At 41.7% G+C, this 14,019-nt stretch overlaps 1 protein-coding gene across 3 annotated transcripts in view; it reads right to left on the bottom strand.

Annotated features, from left to right (window-relative positions):
- The window catches only part of LOC140486155 (proteolipid protein DM gamma), a 202,532-nt gene that overhangs the window by 77,859 nt on the left and 110,654 nt on the right, over positions 1 to 14,019 (bottom strand). The window contains exon 1 of one of the 3 annotated variants that reach the window (XM_072584853.1): positions 2,226 to 2,673. The exons of 1 other annotated variant lie outside the window; for it this stretch is intronic. In XM_072584853.1, the coding sequence (XP_072440954.1) occupies positions 2,226 to 2,289 (64 nt within the window). In that variant the 5' untranslated portion in view covers positions 2,290 to 2,673. Of the gene's footprint in view, positions 1 to 2,225; positions 2,674 to 14,019 lie in introns of those variants that run through there. One more of the 3 variants, XM_072584855.1, reaches the window with a different exon arrangement.

Here is a 14,019-nt window from a genome sequence, read left to right as displayed (position 1 = left end):
GGCCACAATTATAGATATCTGGTTGTGGTTGTGGGCTGGAGGAAATTAGACACATAGGGTGGGTCAAAGATCATAGAGAGAGTTGAAATAAGGATGAGGAATGTAAAATTAATACATTGCATGACTAAGAGTATTGTGAGTTAAGACACTGGGGCCTGCAGGCCCCAATGTCATCCTGCTCCCAACTAGATTTCATGGATTTAGACAGGCAAGCTTCCCAAGCAGCATATAACCCCTGCCAGGAACCACACAAATGTAATAGACTACAAGTCACTCAGAACCAGGAATGCTCACAGTTATTACTGATCCAGCCATTCAAGGAAGAAAACAAAACACACCATTGAAATTAAGGGGACGCATTTTCCAGAATTTAGGAAAATCCTAAAGATGTGTTAAAATGTCAGCTGGCATCTCCCCAGATGCAGAAAACCAGGCCCCATTTTTGAGATTCACATTTTTTGCGAGTGCAGGGCAAGGAGCAAGACATGGGTCAAACAGGATTGAAACCTGAACTCAGCAGGTCCATTTGAAATCAGTGCGGCTTTCAAATAATACTCCAGAACGGCTGCTGCAAGGATCTCAACCTGCAACGTGGGAGTCATAAACTGATGAAGTAGATAAAAAGGCTCTTGAGCAGATATAATCTGAATAACTGCCAGCATCTGAGGTTTTTTTTATAAATCCCGAAGAAAGCTGCAAGCTCCTCAGCCTCAATGCTTTTGGACACCTTTGATACAATATCAAAAGAGCTCTTTGTTGACATTTGCCCAAGGCCTAGTATTATGGATTAAGGAACTGTGATGGAGGGATATGGACTAGAGGGTTTCTCAGTTTTGAAAATAACCACTGACAAAGAAATGGAGGCCAGACTTTTAGGCCTCATTACTCAACTGCCCCATAGGCACCCACAGCCTGCTTCTAGGCCAAGCAGGCCTAACTCAAACCCATACCCACTGCTCCCTCCCCAGAACAACACTCCCACTTTGTTGTCAAGCAGGACATTTTCAAACTCAACCTGCTTGCCTTGGTAGCCAAAATCCTCCATCTGGTTTCAGGAAAAGGGTTCCTAAACCTAAGATAGTGAGTTAGAAAGAACTGGTAGTCTGTAATTATGTCAAAATGGCAGGAGGTTGAGAAAGCCACTTTGGTTATTAACCAGAAAATATCAGACAACACATTGGAATTGATTGATGTAAGGTACAGTAACATACAAAATTATAGTGGAAAATCAATTTCAGTACAATGAAATTGGAACCTCTCTGTCCCTCTACCTACACTTAAAGTTAACATGAAGAAGTATCAACATGTTACAGGAACTTTAATGAATCTCATTTTCCTGCTAAATGCAAATTACCTGGCCATAATTGCAGATTCCAAATGTACAGAAACACAGAGGGGGGGAAAAGAAAAATCAACACTATTTGCAGATAACGAAAGCCATTTAGGGTGATGGAATCTTAATAACTGCTGCATAATTCTCCGGAGAGGGCCCGTTACATTTACATTAACTATAATTAATTGAATACAGAAAGCTCAAGTTTAAAGGAGGTAAACCAAGACACCAAAGAGTATTTATAGCTGTGAGAAAGATGCAAAACTAACCAGAGGAAAGCAATTTGCAATATTTCAGGCAATTATATAGTGTATTTGTACATAAACATTTGATACTTAATCCAGCAGGATAACTGGTTTCCAACCCACTAGGGGTGAATTATGCTTTAGAATACATTAAATTAAAACAGCTAGTCTCTCCCAATATGCATCCTGATGATGATGAATACTCTACTGACAACCTCCATTTACCAAAGACTTATTCTGACAGTTGAATCCCATTACTGTCTGGTAATGTATTAAATCAATGATAGTAGCTTTCGGTGAGAGATGCAAGAGTGCACTAGATTTATTGAGTCTGATGAAATAGCGAATTTGATCCCATTGATCAGCTACAACATGGTTATGCTCCTGAAAAGCCTTCCTCTATCCACCATGATGCGCATCGAATATGTATGAACAGAGAAAACAATAAGGTCATCAATGGACATTCACATGAGCATTCAATAAAATTTAAAATATTATTTAATTTCTATAAAAGCTGAAGCTGCTGTAAAACAGCAGAGCAAAATTCAGAGCCGGAGGCAACTTATAGGCAGTGTTTAAAACCTCTTTGTATGCATGTGGGTACAGACCCATAAATAGCTCAGAGATGAGCCCCTGTGGCACAGTACCTTTGCTCTCTTGGCTTGCTTCATCGTTTTCCCCGGTGGTTGTAGTTTCCAAGATTGGCTTCATTCTATACACAAAGACAAACTCAGAGACAACGCTTTCTTCTCTCTGGCTTCGCTTTGTTTTCCTGTCCTTTTCTTCTTCACCTTAAACTCACACGGGGGCAGTGACTGAGCTGCTCTGTGCAGTTTTTGTAAAGCACTGTTTTTTTTTCCCAGAGATGCAGAGGTCTTGTCAGATCTGATTTTACTCAACTCACTGGTCTGTGAAGATTCCTGCCAACGACCAGTCACAATATACGTCACAGAGGATTCCACTTATAAAACAGCTCTTCAGAATTAAAATTCTGCTCGAGTCCCTGCCCAATTCCAGTTTAAAAGTACATTTCTTCATCCACTGCCTGTTCTCTGAAATGCTCTGAATAAAATGACAATGAGCCGCATCACTGAAGAGTGGATTGATTACATTATAAGAGAGTTTGTGTGCACAGTGAAAGGGACCCCATCCACTCACAGCAGTCACCAAGTAAACCCCATCATGTGCTGTCTCGGAGGAGAATACACATCCACCACACAATGGGAGGACCACTTTTCTCAAAGAGCACCATTAAATCGTGCTCTGAATGTTTAAACTTATGCCAATTGTCTCTTTGCTCTTTTCCAAATTTCCATGCAAATCCCAGCACTGGCTGCTGGATTTTGAGCGACCACTGCACCTTATATTTACAGTAAATTCACAAATCATGAAAAGTACGTATTTAACACTGAGGTCAATAAAGCTGAAGAGTGAACCATTAGTTGTTTGCAAATATACTTTCTTAGCTCAATATGAAGATACCAAATCAATTAAATTGTATTAAAATGCTATAACCCAATTATTCATAAATAAACTCCTATCTTATACTTGATTCAGAGATGCTGGTGTTGGACTGGGATGTACAAAATTAAACATCACACAACACCAGGTTATAGTCCAACAGGTTTAATTGGAAGCACACTAGCTTTCGAAGTGACGCCCCTTCCTGCTGAAGGAGCATCGCTCCGAAAGCTAGTGCTTCCAATTAAACCTGTTGGACGATAACCTGGTGTTGTGTGATTTTTAACTTTATCTTATATTTATTTAATATATAACTTGGCAAGGTCCTGCTAGATTGCAATTCTGTTGGAAGACCTGATGCCCAGAGAGTTCAATAGAAAAGGTGAACTGACAGCAATACAAAACCTGAATATTGTAGTAATCTGACACACCCTGTTCAAGTAGACTTTCTGGTCCTTCTAAGCTTCCCTTTCAGGTTTGTTTCTATACTCTTCCCTGTAATAGTCTCAGTTGATTTCAGTGGAGAGAAAAATTAAATTGAATGTAAGACAAGTGCTGCACTATTTCTCAATGGTAAGGTTAGGTTAAAATTACACCCCACCTCTGCTTCCCACCAAGTCTCTACATTGCCCAATGATGGCCTTTCAAAATTAATACATGGCTTGTGAGGACTATTGGCTGGGACAGCTTTTAATGCCCAGCCTCAATTGCCATTGAGAAAGTGGAGTTAAGTTGGCTTCTTGGACTGCTGCAGCCCATTTGGTGTATCATAGAATCTCTACAGTGTGGAAGCAGGCCACTTGGCCCATGAAGACCACACTGACCCTCCAAACAGCATCTCACACCCTATCTTGTCCCGAGAACCCTACATTTCCCACAGCTAATCTACCCAGCCTGCACATCCCTGGTCACTATTAGCAATTTAGCATGACCAATCTACCTGACCTGCATACCTTTTGATGTAAGTAAAGCCACAATGCCATTATGGAAGAAGTTCCAGGATTTTGATTCAACAAAAAAACAGCGATATATTTCCAAGTCAGGATAGTGAGTGGCTTGAAGGGGAATTTGCAGGTGATAGTTTTACCATGTATCTGCTGCCCTTATTTGTCCAGATGGATGTGGTCAAAGGTTTGGAAAGAGCTATCTCAGGAACTGTGGTGAATTTCTGTAGTGTATTGTGTAGCTGGTACACTGTACTGCTATTGAGGGAATCAATGTTTGAAGATGTGGTGCCAGTTAAGTAGGCTGTTTTGATATGGATGGTGTCAGGCTTCGAGTGTTGTTGGAGCTGCATTCATTCAGTCAAGTGTGCAGTATTCTATCAGACTCCTGACTGTTGCTTTAGAGGTGATTGACAAGAGTCAGGAGGTGAGTACCTACTGTGGGATTCCTAGCCTCTGACCTGCTCTTGCAGCCACAGTATTCATATGGCTAGTCCAATTCAGTTTCTTGTCACTGGTAATTTCATTTCGAAATGCAATGTTTCAGTATCTGAGGAGTTGCGAATGGTGCTGAACATTGTGCAATCATCAGTGAACATCCCCACTTCTGACCTTATGATGGAGGGAAGGTCAATGATGAAGTAGATGAAAATAGTTGAGCCAAGCACACAATATTGAGATGACCAACCTTCAATAACCACAACTATCTTTAGATTAGATTAGATTAGATTAGATTACTTACAGTGTGGAAACAGGCCCTTCGGCCCAACAAGTCCACACCGCCCCGCCGAAGCGCGACCCACCCATATCCCTACATCTACCCCTTACCTAACACTACAGGCAATTTAGCATGACCTGACCTGCACATCTTTGGACTGTGGGAGGAAACCGGAGCACCCGGAGGAAACCCACGCAGACACGGGGAGAATGTGCAAACTCCACACAGTCAGTCGCCTGAGGCGGGAATTGAACCCGGGTCTCTGGCGCTGTGAGGCAGCAGTGCTAACCACTGTGCCACCGTGCTGCCCACTTTCTTTATGCTAGGTATGAATTTAACCAGCAGATGGCTTTTTGCCTGAATCAAATATTGCTAGGGTTTCTTAATGCCATAATTGGTCAAATGTAGTCTTGAAATCAAAAGCAGTCACTCTCACTTGCCCTCTGGAACTTGGCACTTTTTCCATGCTTGAACTAAGGCTATAATGCGGTCAGGAGATGAATGGCCCTGGTGGAACACAAACTAAATGTCAGGGAGTAGTTTATTGCTGAGGAAGTGCCCTTTGATATCACTAGTGATGTCCCCTTCTATCACTTTATTGATGACATTATTTGACAGCATTGGAACAGGTTGTGTGTGCGCCACAGCTAACAACACCAGTTTCTAAATGTGTAACAAACACATAACGAGTATTGGCTGAGCACCTCGATATCCATTAGACTGCTGAAACAGAGAAGTGTTGTTTGATTGACAATTCCAGGTCTTTGATCTCTTCTGTCAATTACACAACTTCTTTTACAGAGTTCGAGTGCTTTTAGTTTCTGCCACTGATATTTTAAGACCAGCTATGATCTGATTGAATGGTGGAGCAGGCTCGATGGGGCAGATGGCCTACTCCTGCTCCTAGTTCTTATGTTTTTATATTCTTAAAGGATCAGGATGAATCAAACTTATATTATCCTATAGTAAGAAGAACATTTTTTAAAAATGAAAGTAAAAAGTTATGAATGAATGACTTTTTTTTAAAAACACATTCTTTTGTCATTATTGTGTTCGTTGATTCCATAGTGTATAGTGGTTGAAATGGAACAGCTTGGTTTAGAGACTATGAAGGACCTGGGATTGATAATGGAGCATAACCTAGTTTAGAACACAAAGCCTTTTGAACTTTCTTTACATCCAGACTACAGTTTGAAACATGGCTGAAGTGATACAGTCATTGGCTTTTCGAAAAGCTGGCTTAATTCCACTGAAATTGCAGACAACTGGGTCACGTCTATCCCTATTGTGCAGCCAACCAGGTTGAGTGTGCCAGTTCACAATCCAAATCAGGCAATACCCTTAAAAAGGTGCTTCTGAAAAGTTGAAACCCCTGATTCCCAGAACTTGGCTATTTTCACCCCTCCAGAGTATCCTCAACTCCATAAAAATCCAGTCTTTTAAAACAATTACCTGAGTTTCTAAATACAGTACATCAATGGCACCAGCATTAGTTTCTATTTGTACACCACTCCTGTCTCTTCAGGGGAGGAGATTTTCCACTTGGTTTTCCGGGCCAAACTAAATTAGTGAGTTATGATGTTTGGCTTATACAAAGTAACTTTCTTAAGACATTCCTGATGGGTAAAGTTCTTATTAGAAGTATCACAGCAAAACACTACTCTTGCAATTTCTCTAAACTCTCAGAACATCCAAACATGACAGGAAAGAGGGAACGCATTAGAGGTTGCACAGGACCAACATTCAAACCTTCCTTTCCAACATCAGTCAGCGTAATACCTCACACTGTGCTACTGGAATAACACACCCCATCACATGCATAGCTATGATTTTCCCCTCCCGCCTTCCCAATAATCCCCAATCCAAATGTCCACTGTGTGTTCTGCCTACAAATCCCTTGTGCATCCAGTAAAACTCCCCAGTGAGGATCATGCATAACAAAGTTACTTGGAGAAATCTAACTAGTCTCCAATATAAAACCTGTATTTCAATTGTGCCCTTAACCAGGTAAAGCATCCCAAGGCACTATGTAAGAGCACTGTCAAAAAGAAGTTGATATCGTGCCACATAAGGTAATAGCAGCACACGTCACCAACGGATTGGTTGGAAGTGGATTTTCAGGAGAGTCTTCAATGAAAGAGAGTTCAAGAGCTGGAGGAGTAGAGGGATAAAGCTCCAGAGCTTAAGATTTAAGCAGCTGCAGACATGGCCACCAATGGTAGGTCAAATGAAAATTGGAGGACATGCCCAGGAGACCAGAATTTGAGGATCACAGCTATCTCAGAGGTTCTGATGCTGAAGGTGATTATGGAAACAGGGAGGGGCAAGATGGGGGGAGCAGGATTTGAAAGCAAGAATGATAATTTCTACTTGGAGACGTTGCTCAACTGGAGCCACGTTTTCAATGAGCACAGTGGGTAACAGTCCATGGGACTTGGTGAAAGTTAAGATAGAGGCAGCAGAGTCTTGGATGAGCTAGAGTTTATGGACGGTGAAATATGGGAGGGCAGCCTGGGGTTTGCTGAAACAGCTAGATTTAGAGGTAAGGTGGGGGGAGGATTTCAGTATCAGGTGACTTGCAATGGCATGGAGTGCAGCAATATCAAAGTGAGGGAAACAGACAACCTCTCTGATGGGACAAACGCATAGCCAGGAACAGGATCAAAGGTTGATATCAAGGTTGCAAGCAGTGAGTCAGCCAACGATAGATGCCAGGGAGTGATGGATTTGGCAGCCAGACCGAACTTGCAGCAGAATTTCTGAAGAAAACTGCGGAACACTTGAATGCTTACTCATTTTCCTGCTGTGCAAATGCAACTGAGCTTCACCACATTTAGCCGTGAAGATTGCCCCAAATCACATTCTTCATGTTAATACTGCAGCAAATTTGGAAATCTTTTTAAATGAGTGTGGCTCCAACAAGCAATATGTATCGTGTGTGTGCGTGTGTGTGTGTGTGTGAGAGACAGAGAGAGATGGCAGAAATAGGAATCACAAAGACATGTGCTGTTGGTTTTATATAACTCTTGCATTTCAGTCCTACGATGGCTTCGCTGTTAACATTGTCCCATGGAGCAGCAGCAAAGTGGATGCGGCCCATGAGAAAGTGATGTCTCTGAGCAGCTTGCCGGCCCTGGGTCTTCACGGGTGAATGATCTCTTCAGATCTATTCAGCTCGACTGTGAATAGATAATGGGAGAGAGAGCAGCAGAGTCTCACCATTGAGAACGGCTCCTATTGTCCTCTCCTTCATCATCATTCATATCGGAGCTGTGACATGGGAACTAAATCAAACTTTCTGGGGTAATTGCAGCACAAATTCTGAGAACGCCACTTGCATAAGGCTAGTTTTTATTTGATTGTTTCTTTTCCAGAACACAGCTAATGGCTCAAGATGGGGAGGGGGGGGTGGGGGGAGAGGGGAGTGCGTTAATCTGGCACCAGTGGTCTCCATACATAAAGTGAAGGAAGATGCAACATGAGAATCTTCAAAGGGAGCCTGAAATACAAACCTGGTCTGCATGCCGTTAAAAACCCTGCTATTCCAGAGAAATAAAAAGAAAAGAAAACTCCCCCCCGGACATATTGCCATTTCTTTGGAAAAATTCACAGCATTCTGAATCACACAAATCTGCAAACAGGAACTGCTTTTGCCAGCACTTGGCAACAACATCAGCCCACTTGCCAAATCGATTTAGTTAGACAGGCACAGAGAAATTATTTTTTTCTAAAGCACATCAATTAATAAAAAAGTGCAGGTTACCGTTTTTATTACAAATACAAAAGCCATGATAACTGCTTGTAAAATGCTCTTCACAGAACTTAACTGGCACATTAATTCAATGAATGCATTGAAACGCTGGCTGCTTTGCAAAGAATAATGAGCAATAAAGACACTTAACAATTAAATTTTAATGCACAGATGAAAATGGATTTTCACACTTAATTAATGGGCTCAGTCAATAAAGCTAAGGGCAGGTATTAGCTTTAGACAAATAAACAATTTAATTACCCATGCAAAATGCTGTGGTTTTCATGTGTCAGGCTATCAATAAACACAATAAGGATAATAAAGGACTATAGTAAGGTATCTTGACTGTGTCATGCTGCTTATTATTAGCCCACATACTACTTTTGCATGATTTTTACCCAGATTTAACTTGGAGGTTTCGTGACTCAGAATAAGTAGCTTGAAAATGAATTTGCGCAAAGCTAGATTCTATGCCAAACTGATGGTACAAATAAATAGTTGGACATTGATTTAAAGTTAAACAGACATATTGTCCTTGTTTAACTTTGCTGCATGTCTCATAACAACCCTAAGTTGAAAACATCAGGCTTTAATTAATTGGCTTCCATCAGCATCACCAATGGGCACAGCAGGAAGTGTCAAAGGTTAAGTCACTGGATAAACAGATGCAGCAAATGGCTACCACTGATTCTACCTTGCTACAAATCTCAGTGATGGGAGAAACAAAACTGAGAAATTTTCTTGCCTCTGGTCTATACCCAGTGATTTCTATGCCAGACACCTCTGACAGCTTTTCAAACAGGTCACAGCACCAGCCAAAAGAATCTTGTTCCAATTTGTGCACAAATAGTGGAAACTGCTGTGTTCGATTAAACAAGCACAAATAGTTGTGGAAATCTGTAACTTACTCCAAAAAGCTGTTGAGGCTAAAACAATTCAAAATGTTCAAAGCTAAGATTAACAAAATTAGGTTTAAGGGTCACCCAGCTAAGGTAGGTAAATGGAGATCAGTCATGGTATAACTAAATGACAGGACAAATTTGAAGGCTATTCAGCTTTTTCCTCTTCCTGCATTCCTTATGATGTCAACTCCAGTAATTCCGCTTCTATACTTCTGTGATTTCTGCTTAATTACAAAGTCTTCCAGTCAGCTAGGTGAATGCTAGCAATACACACTCATGGTTATCATTAATCCAACAGCCCATTTGAAGATTATAAGGCTTTAAAACTGGAACTTGGCAGATGCATGGTCTGATAAACACAGTGTATAAATTGCAACTTCAAAACCTCACAAAATATTGGAAACAGAACTCCAGGCAACATCCAGGCTGTCGTGGCTTGCACTGCTAAAGATATTTATTTTAGAAAATAGGGAGCATGACAATCTCACATCCCGTTGCTGATGCCACAGGCGATGAAGTGAGTTGAGATAGTTCCGTGCATCCCTCAGCACCAGAAAGAGGAAATGCATGGCAGTTGGCAAAATCTCATTGGCCCAAGGCATTTTGAAAGCCATTATCAAATGGAGGAGCAGACTCAATTCGGCTGAATGGTCTTATACCTTATGGTCTTATGGAAAAAATGGATTCATTTGAGGGAGAACTGTGAACTTAATGTTCCTTATTATAACATTCTCAACCAATTTACATGTGGAAAGAGAGAATAGCATAAACACTGAATTCTACGTCAGTGTCAGGCGTAAAAGAATAATTTTTGATTTGGACAATAATGGAAAATATTGGATTAGTTATGCATTCCTTCCAATTTTAATTTCTCTATAAGTTCTCAAACTCAGGTGTAATATTTAGTGTGTGGTGTTGCGGTGGGATTAATAGATTAGGATGTAAGGTCTGAAATTCCCTTGTACTCTGCTGCCACCTTCCTAGTCTAAGATAAATGGGAAAAAATTGTGGTCAATGTCTTTGACAATTTCCACCCTCATTCTCCATTGTACCTTTGGATGAATTTTGTTCTGGTGCCTAATTAACTAACTATACATGCAGTCAGCAAATCCAATACCACCTTTTTTTCAATTTCAAACCCTTCAAAATGACTGAATTCCTCAATTAAACATGGCTGTCTCAACTACTCTCAAACTGCTCTGGCCACATGTCTTGTTTACACAGGTCCGCTTGATGTTGTTGTGTGTAGCATAGGTCCCACGAGGTAAGCAGGGACTCACAGTGAACAAGGTGATCAACTCTCAGGGCGGAGAAACCATTATCACCTACAATGACAATCTCCAGGCTATAGCAGACACACTTACCCATCTATAAATCATTCCTTTCATTCATGGCGGATAGAATTTTCCACTTCCTTGAGCAGTGTGGAGGAGTGAGACAGATGGGAAAACACAGTGGGAATGGAAAAATCATATTGCCAACAGTGATAAATATATTTTCAATTTTCCTTTTGGGCTTTAAATGAAGACTAGAATCATGCAGCATGGAAACAGACCCTTCGGTCAAACTCATTCGTACCAACCAACTAAACTAGCCCCACTTTCCTGCATTTCACCCATATCCCTCCAGACCTTTCCTATTCACATATCTATCCAAATGTCTTTTAAATGTTGCAACTGTACCTGCCTGTAGCACTTCCTCTTGCAGTTCATTCCACATATTAACCACCGTATGTGTGAAAAAGTTGCCCCTCAGGTCCCTTTCAAATCTTTCTCTTCTCACCTTAAAACTATGCCTCCTAGTTTTGAACTCCTCCATCCTAGTGAAAGGTCCCTTGCTATTTACCTTATCTGTGCCTGTCATAATTTTATGACACCCCTCAACCTCCTACAATCTAGTGAAATAAGTGTCAGCCTGTCCGGCCCATCCTTATAACACAAACGCTCCAACCCCACAGCGTTCTGGTAAATCTTTCCTGAACCTCTCCAATACAATACTCTCCTTCCTGTAACAGGGCAAACAAAACTGTACACAGTACTCCAAAGGTGGCCTCACTAATGTCCTGTAGAACCTCAAAATGACATTCCAATCCTATCCTCAAAGGTCTGAGCAAATAAGGCCTGTGTTAAATGCCTTCTTAAACACCCTGGACAGAGACAAAAAAATTCTGCACAGGCTGGAATCCAAAATAGACAAGCAGAAGGCTGGAAGAACACAGAAGCAGGCAGCATCAGGAGGTGCAGAATCAACATTTCAGGTTTAATCCTTCTTCAGGACTGAAGGTGGGTGTCCCTTTACACCCACCCCTAGTCCTGAAGAAGGGTTACACCCGGAATGTCGACATCTCCACCTCCCGGTGCTGCCTGGTTTGCTGTGTCCTTTCAGCCTTCCGCTTATTTCACCTACCCCCATCTCACCACCCTACACTTTGCCCCCGGCCCCACCCGACTATCCCCTTAATCTGCAGCTGCCCTTACACCACCCCCAGTCCTGAAGAAGGGTTACACCCGAAACATTGACTTCTCCAACTCCTGATGCTGCCTGGCTTCTTTAACGCCCTGCCTACCTGTGACGTGACTTTCAAAGAACTATGTACCTGAACCCCTATGTCTCTCCATTCAACAATATACCCAGCGCCCTATCATTAACCGTATAATAAGTGGAAAATAACAATTATTTGCATCCTATTATTAGTTAAACACACCTAATTTTAACATATCTCCCAAATCTCCTCTCCTTCCCCTGGAAACAAGACAACGCCAATTCTCAACGTGAAAGTCAGAGTGGGTACCTAGTGACATCACTCTCGGTTTACTCCTTCGGGCCTTCACTGATATGCCCCCCCTTCACTGATATGTGACCGTCCTCTTCCACCCTTCAACCACGCAACTGGCATTGGCAAACACCAGCCTCGCCACATCATCACGACTGCTTTCCAAACAACTCAGACACTTATGTTATGCTTCTGACAGGTCATTGTGAACACAGATGTATGAGGTGAAAGGGAACAACTATCAGTCAGGAGGTACAGCCAATCAGTCAAGGGAATCACCTGATTTTAGTCCCGGCGTTGGTCACAGTCAGTTGTATCAGAGTCCGGGGATTGGGTCATAGTGAATCTGGTAGGTTAAGTGCAACCTTATTCATTGCCACGGAGTGCAGTGGAAGCCGGGACGCTAAATGTCTTCAAGGCCGAGATTGATAGGTTCTTGTTGTCTAGAGGAATTAAGGGCTACGGGGAGAACGCTGGCAAGTGGAGCTGAAATGCGCATCAGCCATGATTGAATGGCGGAGTGGACTCGATGGGCCGAATGGCCTTACTTCCACTCCTATGTCTTATGGTCTTATGGTCTTAACCTGTCCAAGCATAACTGGCAAGTTAGTCAGGGAGCTGTGGAGAGATCATACTCAGGAATCGGCAAATATCTCTTGCAATGAGACAGAGACACTGAAAATGATGCTGGAAAGGGATGGAAGAGCACTTAGTGGTTTGCATGAGTAGGTGGTGTGATAAGGTGCTCTCGTGAATGAGTAGGAAGCACAGAGGGCAGGAAGGGTTAGTAGTTTAGGAGGATGAGTGGGTGAGAACAGTTGAATGGACATGATTTTACTGCTCCTCAGATGCTGCCTGAACTGCTATGCTCTTCCAGCACCACTAATCCAGAATCTGGTTTCCAGCATCTGCAGTCATTGTTTTTACCTAATCCAGAGGATGCATATAATGGTGAGCGTTGCAATGTGACGTTAACTGTGAGAGCTTAAATGTATATTTTTCAGGCTAGTTGCCAAAAGCTTGCATTTCTGGAATTTAGTTGGTAAGTGGTGGGTTTTTTTTGGGGTGTGACTAAAGATAATATTAACTTGTAATTAGTACCACAGTAATTTATTTTAAAAACTACTTTGAATACTGGCTGTAGAGTGAATGGACTTTTGTTTGGATTGTGACCCAGTATGGGGTCTCAGAAGGTTTGCTAGGCAGCTCTGGAATCTTTTTTCCCCAAGTTTGGGGAAGGCACCACTCTTGGATGAGTGAGAGAAATATTTGGTTTCACTTTTAATTTTGGGTAGTGCTTTAGTCCTGTGAAGACATTGGAACAGAATAGCTGTATAGAGGAGGAGTATATAGTGAGTGAAGTCTTTAGAGTGAAGAGTTATTGTGGGTTCTAGGTGAGAAAAAGACCCAGAAGTAATTGTTTAAGCTGAGTGCAGTGAAGCTCAAAATGTCTGATTCTCCAGGAAGATGCTATCACAGTTCCAGTTTAACAAATGACTTAAACCTACTGCAGTGTTAGATAGGGAGACACTGGTGTATTAAGTATTATACAATTAATGTCTTGGGTAATGCAGATGGAGTGGTGTTTTGACAACTGTTTTGGGCACTAGACAAAAGCTGCTTGTTCCTTTTCATTCAGTGGGATTATACAGTTTGTGTGTGTTTAAGATCTTTGTGTTGTTATTTTAAGTAGATAGTTTAGAATATTGTCTTTCATCATTGTTTCTTTTTTTAACTAAACGTCTGCTTTTATTGTTCAGTAAGTTCCACACGACTGTGCTTATGATTCCCTGAGAGACTGCATCATTAAAACCACAACAAAAAGTTCTGAAGCAGGTTTTTAATCTGGCTCGGACTTGTCCAGTGTTAACATCTTCTGGGATCATAACAGT

This window comes from Chiloscyllium punctatum, chromosome 15 (genome assembly GCF_047496795.1).
Source record: "Chiloscyllium punctatum isolate Juve2018m chromosome 15, sChiPun1.3, whole genome shotgun sequence".
In the NCBI taxonomy this organism is placed as follows: domain Eukaryota; kingdom Metazoa; phylum Chordata; class Chondrichthyes; order Orectolobiformes; family Hemiscylliidae; genus Chiloscyllium; species Chiloscyllium punctatum.
This window is presented reverse-complemented; position numbering and strand designations above follow the sequence as displayed.